Source organism: Leopardus geoffroyi, chromosome D4 (genome assembly GCF_018350155.1).
Source record: "Leopardus geoffroyi isolate Oge1 chromosome D4, O.geoffroyi_Oge1_pat1.0, whole genome shotgun sequence".
Taxonomy (NCBI): domain Eukaryota; kingdom Metazoa; phylum Chordata; class Mammalia; order Carnivora; family Felidae; genus Leopardus; species Leopardus geoffroyi.
In genome coordinates this window covers 45431991-45446482 of record NC_059342.1, presented here as the reverse complement: position 1 = coordinate 45446482, position 14492 = coordinate 45431991, and the positions used below count along the sequence as shown (strand labels likewise).

General features: G+C 41.2%; 1 protein-coding gene across 5 annotated transcripts in view; it reads right to left on the bottom strand.

Moving 5' to 3' along the window:
- Positions 1-14492, bottom strand: part of FOCAD (focadhesin) — a 322833-nt gene that overhangs the window by 233369 nt on the left and 74972 nt on the right. For all 5 annotated transcript variants that reach the window (XM_045468724.1, XM_045468726.1, XM_045468725.1 and 2 more), the window contains 3 exons: positions 12597-12698; positions 6842-7046; positions 1970-2176 (listed from right to left, as the gene is read on the bottom strand). In XM_045468724.1, coding sequence (XP_045324680.1) covers positions 1970-2176; positions 6842-7046; positions 12597-12698 — 514 coding nt within the window. The remainder of the gene's footprint in view (positions 1-1969; positions 2177-6841; positions 7047-12596; positions 12699-14492) is intronic.

Below are 14492 nucleotides of genomic sequence, written 5' to 3'. Positions count from 1 at the left end.
TTCTATTACTATAGAATATATACCACGTATTACTGTTACACATATCGATATATGTTATATAACACAAACACATCGTTGACAAATGGACAGATTTGCCTTCCTTGGCTCCCACGTCCCTCTAAAATCTACATCCCCTTTCTGTTTCCTACCTATCACTTACTCCTTTATTCTAATTTGGTTCCATCACTCCAAACTGCTTCCTCTAATGCAAACAATAAACTTCTACTCACTGCATCCTAACAGTACTTTCCATACCTTATTTTAAATACTCTCAGCATGACAATGTTGGCCATTCACCTTTTCCAAATAGGAGCTATTCCTTCCCTTGATTTTCACGTCCTCAGTCTCTTCTGTTTAACATGTAATCCTTCTAGCCATCCGCTCTCCCCCATTTTCAGTACACTCTAGCCCCTGGAGTTCCATGAAAACCCACGCAATGCAAACCCATGGCTAAAACTCCCACCCCGAAGTAGAGGTCTACAAAGCTACACCTTTTGCTTAAGCTTCTATCCTGAATTTCAAAACCACACACCCAACTATCTATGATTCATATATACCTCACAACAAGTCTCCCTAAAACCAAGATTTGTCACCTTCCCTCCAACATCTGCTGCCATTCCTCCAAGTGAATGGCACCATCCAGTTGCCCAAAAGAGAAAGCGGAGACTCTTGTCAAGGAACTTCTCCTTTGCCATCTAATCAGTCACAAAGCCCTACTGACTTCATCTCCCACATCTCTCTTTTCCTACTCTCTTGCTCTCCATCTTCTACTCTTTCCTCCTCTCTTCTCCTAATCAGCCCCTTGCTATGGACAGAAACGTGCCCCTGCCACACAAATAAATATGCTGAAGTCCTAACTACCAATGTGACTACATTTGGAGTGCAGAATTAAAATTAAACGAGGTCATAAGGGTGGGGCCCTCATCCAGTAAGAATAGTGTTCTTTTAAGAAGGAATGGCTCACTCTTGCTCTCTCCCCACCCTGTGAGAACGCAGCAAGGAGGCAGCTATCTACACGCCAGGAAGAGATTCCTCACCAGAATCCAGTCAGCCAGCACCCTGGCCTGGGACTTCCTGGTCTCCAGAAGCGTGAACAACGAATTTGTGTCGTTTAAGCCACCCATCCCGTGGTAGTTTGTTACAGCCACCCCCAACGGTCTAAGACGTGGCTCCTCACTGCCTGCCCCAGTAGTGTTGCCCTGCTCTAAAAACCTCCTCCACTCTCCCACGATGATCTTCCACACCCGAAAACAGGAGGGCACCTCCATGCAGAAAGGTTGCAATAGCACGCCTCGCTTAGAAGATAAAGTGTAAATTCATTCGTGTGGCACAGAAGACCTTTCGTGGTAGGCCCAGCCTCCTCTCCTACATCTTGATGGGTCAACAGTACCTTGTTGACACCTTGTTTTCTGAAAAGGTCACGCCTGCCCAGCTTGCTCATGTTTCTGTGTTTGGGCACATGCTGTTCCACAGCTGGAATGCCTCCCCAACACCTGGTTTGTATCAGGCAAACCCCTCTTCAGACTTCCTCAAATCTGAACTCAAGGCCCTGCTTCCCTTAATTTGTACTCCTGCTGCACTTTCCAGATCCTCCCAGAAAAGCATTTAATTTACTGTCCTCCAATTATTTGCATTATTTATTTGCACGTTTGTAAGTCTCTTGGGTCACAGACTGTACCTTCTCTTGTATGTATTCTACAGGGTCGAGCATATAATAGGTGCTCGGTACTTGTGTTGTACGTGAATAAATGAAAAACAAAATGCTACAGGGGTAGACCCTTAACTGGTGCTCCAAATTTAGTGACTCGTTTTTATAACAGATGACAGCAGTAGCACATCAATAGTATGATCTAATGGTATTTGATCAAAGCACCTTTGATATGCAATGAAGTAAAAGAATACACTCACCCTGCTTTGAAAGGCCCACTTAAGGGACAACAGGGATATTAAAATTTCGTACTATCCTTACCTCCTTCAGAAGTTCAACGCTGTGCTCTAAAAGGTGAATTAACGAGGAGCATTCCCCAGTTATCTTTAAGCTGACTTCACAGACACACAAGAGCTGAAGGGTCAGCTGGCTAAGCTGAATTTTCCAGAAAATGGGATGACGCAGAAGGCTTAAATATACTTCCTCAATAAACGTCATCACTTCTGTTGTCTGGACCAAATCTTTTACCTGTTTAAAAAACAAATTAATTGTATGATATTAAAACAATATACAGGGGCGCCTGGGTGGCGCAGTCGGTTAAGCGTCCGACTTCAGCCAGGTCACGATCTCGCGGTCCGGGAGTTCGAGCCCCGCGTCAGGCTATGGGCTGATGGCTCAGAGCCTGGAGCCTGTTTCCGATTCTGTGTCTCCCTCTCTCTCTGCCCCTCCCCCGTTCATGCTCTGTCTCTCTCTGTCCCAAAAATAAATAAACGTTCAAAAAAAAAAAAAAAAAAAAAAAAAAAAAACAATATACAAAACCAAAGGATAATTGTAAACTACACAGGAAGCTTTAACAATATTTTTCTCCAAATGTATGAAGACTTCCAAGAAATGAAGAAATGTCCAAAACTCAAAGAGGATTAAACCATGGATCAACTCCGCCTTTTTCTGTCACTAGCCAAAATACAATTTGCTACTGTTTTCATTGCTGCTGGCTGGTCCAACTTCTTTTCATTTATTTTCCTAACTTCTCTGAGTGCAGATTTTTTTTTTTTTTTTAAAGACAAATTACATGACACTGCCAACATGTTGAAGGAAATTAATTAAAGCAGGTTTTGAGTTCTCCAAATGAACTCTCCTTTCTACAATTCCAACATAGTTACCTGGAAGAAATGGGTTGGCATGTTAGTCTATGTACTACTAAGCCCTTCACCTGGAGGTTATTTGCTCAGACAACCTTAACTGAGGGCATCATTTCCACACTTGGCAGATGCAATGGAAGACCATATTCAAAGGGTAGGATGTCTACTCAACAGGCTAATGTATTAGATAGGAAGGACTTGGGTGCTCTTGAAAATCCCAATTCAATTCAAACCCAGCTGTTCCGATCAAAATTCTGGAGTTGGTATTAAGGATATGGTCCTACTCACAGACACATTGGCATTTCCCAGAGATTCCAAACAATGAACCATCTGCTTCAATCCGAAGCCTCATGTCTGTTAAATTCATCAAGAGGAAAGCCTACAGCTGACCAGCTGTACCTTTCACCAGTTGTTACCACCATAATAACCCAAAATGACTTTAAGTTATACCAAGAGAAAAATCAATGGCTAGCAAACAAAAGAAAAAAGATATTAAAAGATCAAGGGAGATAGAAAATACTAAGCTATAAAAAATAAATGTGAACAGTCCAACAGCTAAATTATTTTGCTCTTTTGCAAATATACAATGAGAAAGGAAAAAGGCCACCAAGAAAATGGATTTAAAACAAAGCCTCAAGTTTATTGGACAATGTATTTCCTTGAGTGTATTTTTTTGTGCATACTTGAAATTTTCCATAATAAAAAAATTGGGGGACAACCTCAGCAAGTTAGCATCAAAGGCTCTCTAACCTGTAATATCACCAAAATTTGTAACAATATTTATGAAGTAATGTTCTTTCTTGATGTAGCAATAGGTCATGTACGATAGACAACATGTGCGATGACAAGAGTCACAATTAAAAAGAATGAATCAAAGTCTTGGACAAAGTCAACAGTGATGTTTAAGGCAGGCAAATCCAAAAAAAAAAAAAAAAAAAAAAAGACAATTCCACAAATACAACATGGAAGAACAATTGGTGTAAAAAGAAAACAGGATTTCCTTGACTATGATTTCAGCCATCAGTGGCATGGCTTTCTCTAAAATAATTTTTCTTTTAATTAATGAGATACTACTCGAGTGCACAGTATGGGTCACACCACAAGTACAGGAGTATATTCAGCTCTAAAAAGAACATTTCATAATGATACATTCTGAGCCATGATAAGCTAAAGAATTCCTGGCAACAGACAGGGAAAAGTCTGGAAACATTAGTAAAGAAAGTGATAAAGGAAAGAAAGGAGGGGAGGATGGAAAGGAAGAAAGGGAAAGAAAAGAGAAATAAACATAAAACAGGATGGAGATGGGCTCTTTTTAAAGCCTACTTTGTTCTGTTCTACGAAGAAGGGAGACTAATGGGTAAAATCTTAGGAAAATGCAGGTCAATTAGAAGTACTTGAAGAAAAAGGTTGCCTTGCAAAATCGCATGCTTCTGATCACTAAAATATTTCATTAGTCATGGGATGGTTATCTCAGAGAACTGAAGAAACACCTGGGAAAACGCCTCAGTGGGAAAACGCATGACATCGCCACTAAGATCCCTCCAGATGTGGAGATTCTTCATATTCTAATAAAGCCGATTTATAACATGATTAAATGTATTTATGTCGCTAGCTCCATTAGTTCAAAATGATGTATCCCTTTTTTGTTCACCTGTCATGACTCTATTAAACAAGCCACAGACTGCCAGAAATGTTCCACAGAGCTCACTGCTAGAAGTTATTTAGGCTTGTCAATAATCAGTTCGTAAGGATGAATGCAAACATTCAAAGAACCCCGAACAGTTTCAGGCAAGCATGTGGTGGCAAAGTGCACCCCGGTTCAAGATGTTCTGCCTACACACTGCTTTATTGCCCACACAAAACAAAAGCTTTGGAAAAAGCCACAGGAGAATTTGTTTTAATTAACGTTTCTCTGCCTTGATTACAGCAAAGCCTATTTATGAGTCGCAAAGGAAAGATTCACTCGAGTCACTCTTTGGGAACACAAACTTAAAACCGGTCATCTGTGACCCCAAGTGATCGCTCTGAAAGATATTCACAGATTCCCTCCATCAGCTAAGCAACATGGGGCTCAGAGTCTAGGCAAAAGACAAACCTCGATGATAACATGGGATGGCCTGATAAATTAACTCACAACACTAATATCTCAACACATGGGCAACTGGTATTTTTTTTTTTTTTTTGATCTGTGGTTATAGGGGCACCTGAGTGGCTCAGTCAGTTAAGCATCTGGCTTAGCATCTCACTTCTTCAGCTCAGGTCATGATTTCATGGTTGTGAGATCAAGCCCCACATCTCGCTCTTCACTGAGTATGGAGGCTGCTGAAGATTCTCCCTTTCTCAGGGCACCTGGGTGGCTGAGGAGGTTCAGCATCCGACTTTGGGTCAGGTCATGATCTCACGGGTCACGAGTTCGAGCTCCCTGTCAGGCTCTGTGCTGACAGCGCAGAGCCTGGAGCCTGCTTTGGATTCTGGGTCTCCCTCTGTCACTGGTCCTCTGCTCATGCTCTGCCTTTCTCTCGAAAATAAAAATAAACATTAACCAAAAATGTTTTTTTTTAATGTTTTTTTTTTCAAGATCCTCTCTTCCTCTCCCTCTGCCCCTCTCCCGCTCCTGCTTGCTCGCTCTCAAAAAAAGAAAAAAATTAAAATTTTTTAAGAATTAAAAAATTTTTCCAATCTGCAGTTACAGAGACATTAGCTCATATTTCTCCCTCGAACTTCCTAGGCATTGGATCCGTACCTGTTAGACATTTTTTTTTTTTTTTAACTTTTTTCTATTCAGTTTTTGAGAGACGGAGAGAGACAGAGCATGAGTGGGGGAGGGGCAGAGAGAGAGGGAGACACAGAATCCGAAGCAGGCTCCAGGCTCCGAGCTGTCAGCTCAGAACCTGACGCGGGGCTCGAACTTATGAACCGTGACATCATGACCTGAGCTGAAGTCGGACGCCTAACCGACTGAGCCACCCAGGCGCCCCTAGACATCTTTTAACCATCTACTTCGAAATAAGAGAATATATATACTGGTCTTAACTCCCTTACTAGACTGTGGGCTTCTCATGAGCAGAGCAAGAAGCATCAGGGTCACCGCGTATGTCGTAGGGAGACATGTGGAAACTGGAATCTAGCCAGCACTCAGCTGGTCAAGCCCTGCATCCTCAAGGCTGTATCTTCCCCAGACAAACCTTTTTCTAACTTGTACAGTGGTCTTTTTTTTTTCCTTGTAACTTTTTTAGTGTCTAGCACAAGGAGAAACGCAACTCAAAACTCTTTTCCCCTGGGAAGTCTTTCTTAAACAACAAAAAGTGTTCATTCTTACTAATCCTAAAATGGATTATGTTGATCTATATCTTTTTTTAGTTGATTTATTTTAATGTTTATTTATTTTTGAGGGGGGGGGCACGTGCCCCTACGAGCACGGAAGGGGCAGAGAGAGAGGAAAACACAGAATCCGAAGCAGGCTCCAGGCTCTGAGCTATAGCACAGAGCCCAACACGGGGCTTGAACTCATGAACCGTGAGATCGTGACCTGAGCCGAAGCAGACACTTAACGGTATGAGGTACCCAGGAGCCCCTAAACTTTATTTTTAATGCTTATTTTTGAGAGAGAGACAGAAAGAGAGAGAGGAGAGAGAAAGAAACAGAGAGAGAGAGTGAAAGAGAGTGAAAGAGAGAGAGAGTGAAAGAGAGAGAACATGCATGCACGTGAACAGGAGAGAGGCAGAGAGAGGGGACAGCAGCGAGCCCAATGCAAAGCTCGAACTCACAAACCGCAAGGTCATGACCTGAGCTGAAGTTGGGCACTTAACAAACTGAGCCGCCCAGGCATCCCGATTTATATTTCTGTGAAGCTAGTTAACATGACATGTATTAATGTTAAAGCTAGAGTTGGTCCCTTCATCATCTCCAAAAGCCTGCAAGCGTTTCTAGAGCGGAGCTTGTATTTGAGTTTGCAGATCACATGGGTTCTTACTTCATGTATGTTGACAATGACCAACAACACTTGCTGATGCTGACGTTGTGTAAGTAAAGGAGGACAAGAAGGCCTTACCTGCAGACATGGAACCATGTCACAGCACAGTTGAAGTATCTGTTGTTCCAATGTTGATGGCTGTTCTGTGTCACCAGGAACCCGGGGCTGAAGTAAGACTTTCAGCAGGGTTAGTCGGAGTTTAGCATATTCTTCTAACTGAGATGGTTCACAATACAGATACCACAGAAATGGTGCCATTATTTGGATGCATGAGACTTCTGACCTGCAAGCCATGTAACGCATCAGCCAGTCACCAAGTTAAACTAAGTACCAAGCCATAATCGTCAAACATCAATTTATAGTTCACGAAAAGCTACGATACCATCAAGTGTAACTTTTTCTCATGATTCCACCATTGCACCGTGACCTACCTGGATCCGTGCCAAGCAGTTCTTCGTGTCACTTCGTGACAACACCTGGAGACCATAAGCCTGATACCCAGCACTGAAAGGATCTCTACTTGCATACTAGAATAGCATCTACATCTGCAGGACCAGTCTTTGATGAAGAGCAACCTGAGAACCTTTTTGGAATTACAGACATCAGGATCCACTCTCCAGGAATATGACACAGGCATGCATTTTTGGAAAAACTCTACCGGTGAAGTCATATGTAACACAAAACCATACAGACATCCCAAGGTTATAACAACGGTTAACATTTACTTGTCCAATTGTTAACACACGCGGTGCAAGTTACTGCACTTTATGCCTTTCAATTCATTTCTTCTTCACCAAAACGCTATGAAATTATGCCATGACGCAGAGGCAGAAACAAAGCAGAAAGAAGTAAAGTAATTTTCCAAGTTCTGCCTCTTAAGCTCTTCCCACTCAAAGGAAGAAGCCTTGGGACACTTGGCGGTTCAATCGGTTGAGGGTCCAACTCCTGATTTCGGCTCAGGTCATGATCCCAGGGTTGTGGGATCGAGCACCACATCAGGCTCCACAATGGGAATGGAACCTGCTTAAGATTCTCTCCCTACCTCCCTCTGCCCTGCTCTCCGACTCATGCTCGCTCTTTCTCTCTTGAAGAAAGAAGGAAGAAGAAGAAGGAAGAAGAAGGAAGAAGAAGAAGGAAGAAGAAGAAGGAAGAAGAAGAAGGAAGAAGAAGAAGGAAGAAGAAGAAGGAAGAAGAAGAAGGAAGAAGAAGAAGGAAGAAGAAGAAGGAAGAAGAAGAAGGAAGAAGAAGAAGGAAGAAGAAGAAGGAAGAAGAAGAAGGAAGAAGAAGAAGGAAGAAGAAGAAGAAGGAAGAAGAAGAAGGAAGAAGAAGAAGGAAGAAGAAGAAGGAAGAAGAAGGAAGAAGAAGAAGGAAGAAGAAGAAGAAGAAGAAGGAAGAAGAAGAAGAAGGAAGAAGAAGAAGAAGGAAGAAGAAGAAGAAGGAAGAAGAAGAAGAAGGAAGAAGAAGAAGAAGGAAGAAGAAGAAGGAAGAAGAAGAAGAAGAAGAAGAAGAAGAAGGAAGAAGAAGAAGGAAGAAGAAGAAGAAGGAAGAAGAAGAAGAAGGAAGAAGAAGAAGGAAGAAGAAGAAGAAGGAAGAAGAAGAAGAAGGAAGAAGAAGAAGAAGGAAGAAGAAGAAGAAGGAAGAAGAAGAAGAAGGAAGAAGAAGAAGGAAGAAGAAGAAGAAGGAAGAAGAAGAAGAAGGAAGAAGAAGAAGAAGGAAGAAGAAGGAAGAAGAAGAAGGAAGAAGAAGAAGGAAGAAGAAGAAGGAAGAAGAAGGAAGAAGAAGGAAGAAGAAGAAGGAAGAAGAAGAAGGAAGAAGAAGAAGGAAGAAGAAGAAGGAAGAAGAAGAAGAAGAAGAAGAAGAAGAAGAAGAAGAAGAAGGAAGAAGAAGGAAGAAGAAGGAAGAAGAAGGAAGAAGAAGGAAGAAGAAGGAAGAAGAAGGAAGAAGAAGGAAGAAGAAGGAAGAAGAAGGAAAAAGAAGGAAAAAGAAGGAAAAAGAAGGAAAAAGAAGGAAGAAGAAGGAAGAAGAAAGAAAGAAAGAAAGAACAAGAAAGAAGAAGAAGAAAGAAGGAAGAAGAAAGAAGGAAGAAGAAAGAAAAAAGAAAAAAAGAAAAGAGGAGGAAGGCTTTACAAATTTTTTCCTATCTATTTAGATTTCTATATATCCCAGTAACTCCACATCCAAAGTCACTAAAATGCCAGAAGCACCTTCCACATATAAAAATTTGCTCAGGTTAGTAACCAGCTTAAAAGAGTGTGCCCCCACTTAAGAGAAAGTATTTAGCCCAATTTGCAAGCCCTCCATAATTTAGCCTCTGCTGGTCTTTCCAGCCTCATTTCTTGCCACCACCCCCCCTCCACTCTCCACTGAGCCACACTAAGTGTCTTTCAGGTGTCAATCAAGTTATCTAAGCTTTCTTCTCACATGCCGTTCCCTCTCACGTTCTCCTCTTTCTTCCTTCTGTGTTCCTTCTTCTGCTAATTCCTATCATTTTCCAGCTCCCTCCTTTCAAATGACTCCCGGAGTCACACCTAGCCAGGGCAGATCCCCATTTCGTGCTTCAACAGGACAAGGACTTCATTTGTCATTATTTACTTAACATCTCTATCCCCTGGCAGACTGTAAGCCAAAGGACAGCATGGATTTCTGTTTACTGCTGTATCACCAATGACTACACACTAGGCCTCCAAAGCGATCACTAAATTAATCGATTCACTTACTCTAAGTCATACTTTTACAATCAGCAGGCAGCCGATATTGTAATTGCATTTTCACATTTCATATTACACATAAGGAATTATTACAGTAATTTGCCAAGTTCTGCCTCTTAGGCTCTTCCCACTCAAATGGGTGGCTCAATCAGCTAAGTGTCTGACTCTTGTTTCAGCTCAGGTCACGATTTCAGGGTCGTGGGATCGAGCTTCATAGTCAGGCTCCCAGCCGAACACGGAACCTGCTTAAGATTCTCTGTCCCTCGGGGCGCCTGGGTGGCTCAGTCGGTTGAGCGTCCAACTTCGGCTCAGGTTATGGTCTCACAGTTCACGAGTTCGAGCCCCGCATTGGGGTCTGCAAACAGCTCAGAGCCCAGAGCCTGCTTCGGAGTCTGTGTTTCCCCCCACCTCTCTCTCGCCCCCTCCCCCTGCTCATGCTCTGTCTCTGTTTCTCAAAAATAAGTAAATATTAAAAAAATAAATAAAAAGATGGTCTCTCCCTCTCCCACTTCCCTCTCCACTGCTCTCTCTCTCCCCTCTAAAATTTAAACAGAAAATGTTTACAAATGGACCTAACTGTGCCTGTATCTACACACAAGTCTTTTCTATTTATGTTCAGAGGGAGAAGTAGTGGGAAAAAAACTTGGAATGAAAGTCAAAAACCTGAGGCTTTAGGCCCATCTCAATCTCTAACCAACCATCTGACCTTCAGCAAGTCATGTGAAGGAATTTCACGTTCCTTCATCTGAGAAATTATACGTAAGACTAGATAACCTTAAAGTATCCGGGCCTAAAGACTATGACGCTGTTGACGATTTACCCAATTCTCAGTTCCATGAAGGTGAAGTCTTACCACACAGGCTTTCTATAAATGAAGGCAGAATTTAATTAGAAAATAATGCCCCGGGATGCCTGGGTGGCTCAGTCAGTTGTCTGACTTCGGCTCAGGTCACGATCTCACAGTTGGTGGTTTCGAGCCCCACGTTGGGCTCTGTGCTGACAGCTCGGAGCCTGGAGCCTGCTTCAGATTCTGTGTCTCCCTCCCTCTCTCTGCCCATCCCCCACTCATGCTCTGTCTCTCAAAAATAAATACCTGTAAAAAAATAAAAAATAAAAAATAAAATAATGCCCCACAAAAATCTAGCATGAAGATATAGTGTCATTTTAGGACATCTACATACTATTAAAAATGAACTCAGACAGTCAACAATTCCTAAGACAGAAAGAGCTAGAATACAAGCTGCCTTCACAACATTTTGCCTTCTTCCCATAGTTGTGAATCACTAGATTTTCTCAGTAAATTAATCACCAACATTCCTTCATAACCTTCCAAACAACAACTAAAGTTACTAAGTACTAAGTGACTAAGTTAACTTGCTCTAAAATTAAATCTCAGGAAACTAAGACTGTTGAAAAATGCAACCAGAATTACAATTTCCTCCTGCAAAGAAAAATCCCGCAGTGTATAAGCAGAAAGGAGACAACTGAAATTATTCGTGGCAAATAAACTTAATTTAGAACTTCCTAAAGGCTCTAGATGGCATAATCTAAGATCTGAGAATTTAAATGAAAAGAAGCTTATCAGTGAATAAACCAAAGTTAATTAATAATCTTTTTTTACCTTATGAATATCTGGACAAATTTCATTAAAATAACTATTTCCAAATCCCAATATAATACTCCTTTGAAATGAAAATAACCAAAAGGTAATTACATGTTGACTAAAGATTTAGAAATTTTTTTTTTAAGTTTATTTATTTTGCGAGGGAGCACAAGTGGGTGAGGGACAGAGAGAGAGGGAGAGAGATAGTATCAGTAATCCTGCCCACAGCCCAACACAGGGCTCAATCTCACAAACCATGAGATTAAGACCTGGGCTGAAACCAAGATTCTGAAACTTAACCAACTGAGCCACCCAGGCACCCTGGAAATGTATTCTTAAGGATTACCCTAAAACCAAGCTTAATAATAAACTTGGCACATCAGGAGTATCTTTTATAAAATCTCCTAATCTATTTAATAACAGCAAGAAATTTCATTTTAAAAATGTGTTGATCATGAAAAGATACTCAACATCACTCATCATCAGGGAAATACAAATCAAAACCACAATGAGATACCACCTTGCACCTGTCAGAATGGCTAACATCAACAACCCAGGCAACCACAGATGTTGGCGAGGATGCGGAGAAAGAGGATCTCTTTTGCATTGTTGGTGGGAATGCAAACTGGTGCAGCCACTCTGGAAAGCAGCATGGAGCCTCCTCAAGAAATGAAAAATAGAACTACCCTACAATCCAGCAATGGCAGTTATTAGGTATTTATCCAAAGGATACAAAAATATGGATTCAAAGGGGTACATGCACCCCAATGTTTATAGCAGCATTATCAACAATAACCAAATGAGATGATAATATAAGCCAGTACAGTATGGATGGAAGAAAGGGGGGTGGTTCTGAGGACCATTAGAATGCCCTGGTGAAGCTAAACTAACCTCCCTGTGTAGCTGTATTACTTGATCCCAATTGGCAGGCTTCTTCCTTTTTGTTCTTTTTCTTTTTTCTTTGGTCTGTTTGTTTTTGAGAGAGAGAGATGGAGTGTGAGCCAGGGAGGGCAGAGAGAAAGGGAGACACAGACTCCGAAGCAGGCTCCAAGCTCCAAGCTCCAAGCTGTCAGCACCGAGCCTCGTGTGGGGCTCGAACCCACGAACCATGAGATCATCACCTGAGCCGAAGTTGGATGCTTAACCAGCTAAGCCACCCAGGCGCCCCCAAATTGGTAGGTTTCTAATGGAGAAAGAACTCACTAGCCAATTTCCAGGGGGGGGGGAATCTATCTTTTATATGCATCGTGTACAGTCATTTACCAAATACTTCTAATCAACTTTCCTACCTAACCAATGCTTATTAACTTTGTTAATAATATCTTTTCTTATATTCAATATTTCAACTATCAGTTAAATCTAGATTTTTTTCTCTTACTCTTAAAAAGAAAATGGAAAACTATACTCTAAGACATCTCTTTAAGAGAAAACAACATAAAGCAGCTTTAAAAACAAACACACAAAAAGCTCTACAATGAGCATATGCCATTCCATCTTCCTCATTTATTTTATTTTACGTTACCTTTCAGGACATCGCTGGAAAAAAGCCGTCAGCTGCTGCAAAAGTACTGGCCAGCAATCAGGTCTATGTTCAAGCACAGTGATCAAAGGCTGAGGACGATTTCTGAAAAGCACAGAAAGTCACATTGGAAAGCTGTCGTTTTTCGGACTACAAATTCGCACTATTCAAATATAATGCAACAAAAAGCCAATACCCTCTAGAAACTTTTTTCCAGGATTCCTAATTGTCACAAAATGATCATTAGCTGCAGAGCTGGGTCATTAGAACTAACATTTTTTTTTCCTTTATCTGTTTTGCAGAAAAGAGAACCGACTCTGGAGTCTTAGGGACCCAAGATTTGAGAATTAACTCTGCCATACATGAACTCTGGGCAAGCTCTTGAATATCCATCCCCTGGCTTCCTTCATTCCTCGAAGTCCCAGGCCACCTTCTCCTCCTGTTTCTAAACCTGGAAGGTTCCCTTTCCTCTAACGCTGCCCCAACTTGTAAGCACTATCTCCCTCTCAGTTCCCGCTTGTCCCCATTCTTCTCAGTGTATGGCTCCATTCCTCCAGCATATTTAAGCTAAGTAAAAAAGAAAACATTTCTCCCATCTCAAAACCAATGATCCAAACTGAAAATTCTTAACATTTCTATTGAACAAGAATGAGTATTTTTGGTTTGAGCTATATCCATTAAGATACCTAAAGAGCCTGGGGCGCCTGGGTGGCTCAGTCACTTAAGCGTCCAACTTCGGCTCAGGTCATGATCTCACACTTAGTGAGTTGAGCCCTGCATCAGGCTCTGTGCTGACAGCTCGGATTCTGCTTCAGATTCTGTGTCTCCCTCTCTCTCAAAAACAAACATTAAAAACAATTTTTTTTTTTTTTAAGATATCTAAAGAGACTCTAATAAGATCTGCAACACCTGGGTGGCTCAGTCAGTTAAGCATCTGACCCTTGATTTCAGCTAAGGTCATGATGTCGCAGTTCATGAGTTCAAGCCCTACTTTGGAATTCCCTCTCTCTCCCCGCACCTTCCCTGCTCTCTCAAAATAAATGAACTTTAAGAAAATTTTAAGAAATAAAATGTAAGATCTGAAATCTGAAGGATTCTTAAGTAACGAGGTTAAAAAGAAAACCCACAAACAGGTTATTTTAAATGTTCAAAAACTCTATTAGAAATAGTAAATTCATTAGCTTTTTAAACTATGAAGTACTATACAGAGCTTTTAATTATCATTGATGCAGCTTTTTCCTCCAAAAAAAAAAATTTTAATAAAATTATTACAAAAAAAGCAACCCTTGTTTCATATAAAAGGAATCCTATACATAATATTCTTTAATCTCAAATTTTAACTCTACAACGTATCTCTAGCAATATTTAAGACACCATTAAACCATCAATTAAACCCAAATGACTTTTTTTTTTTTTTTTTAAGACTGCCTTCTTGGTGATTCTCAAAATGTGGTCACCTTACCAGCAATATCAACATCACCTGGGAACTTACTAGAAATGTAAATGAATTCTCAGGCCCCAGCCCCGACCTCATAAATAGCCCTCCAGACAACTGTGATGCCCTGCTAGAAAGCAGGGCTTCTCACCCCTGGCTGCATGTTAGATTCATCTGTGGAGCTCTTTTAAAAACACCAAGGGGCGCCTGGGTGGCTCAGTCAGTCAAGTGTCTGACTTCGGCTCAGGTCATGATCTTCCGGGTTAAGGAGTCTGAGCCCCGAATCAGGCTTTGCGCCGACGGTGTGGAGCCTGCTTGCGATTCTCTCTCTGCCCTCCCCAATCAGGCTCTCTCTCTCTCTCACAATAAAATATATACACACATATATATATATTATAAAAAATAATAGAAAATAAAAAATACCAATACCTAAGCCTCAATTATTTGGGGTTGCTAGGAATGAA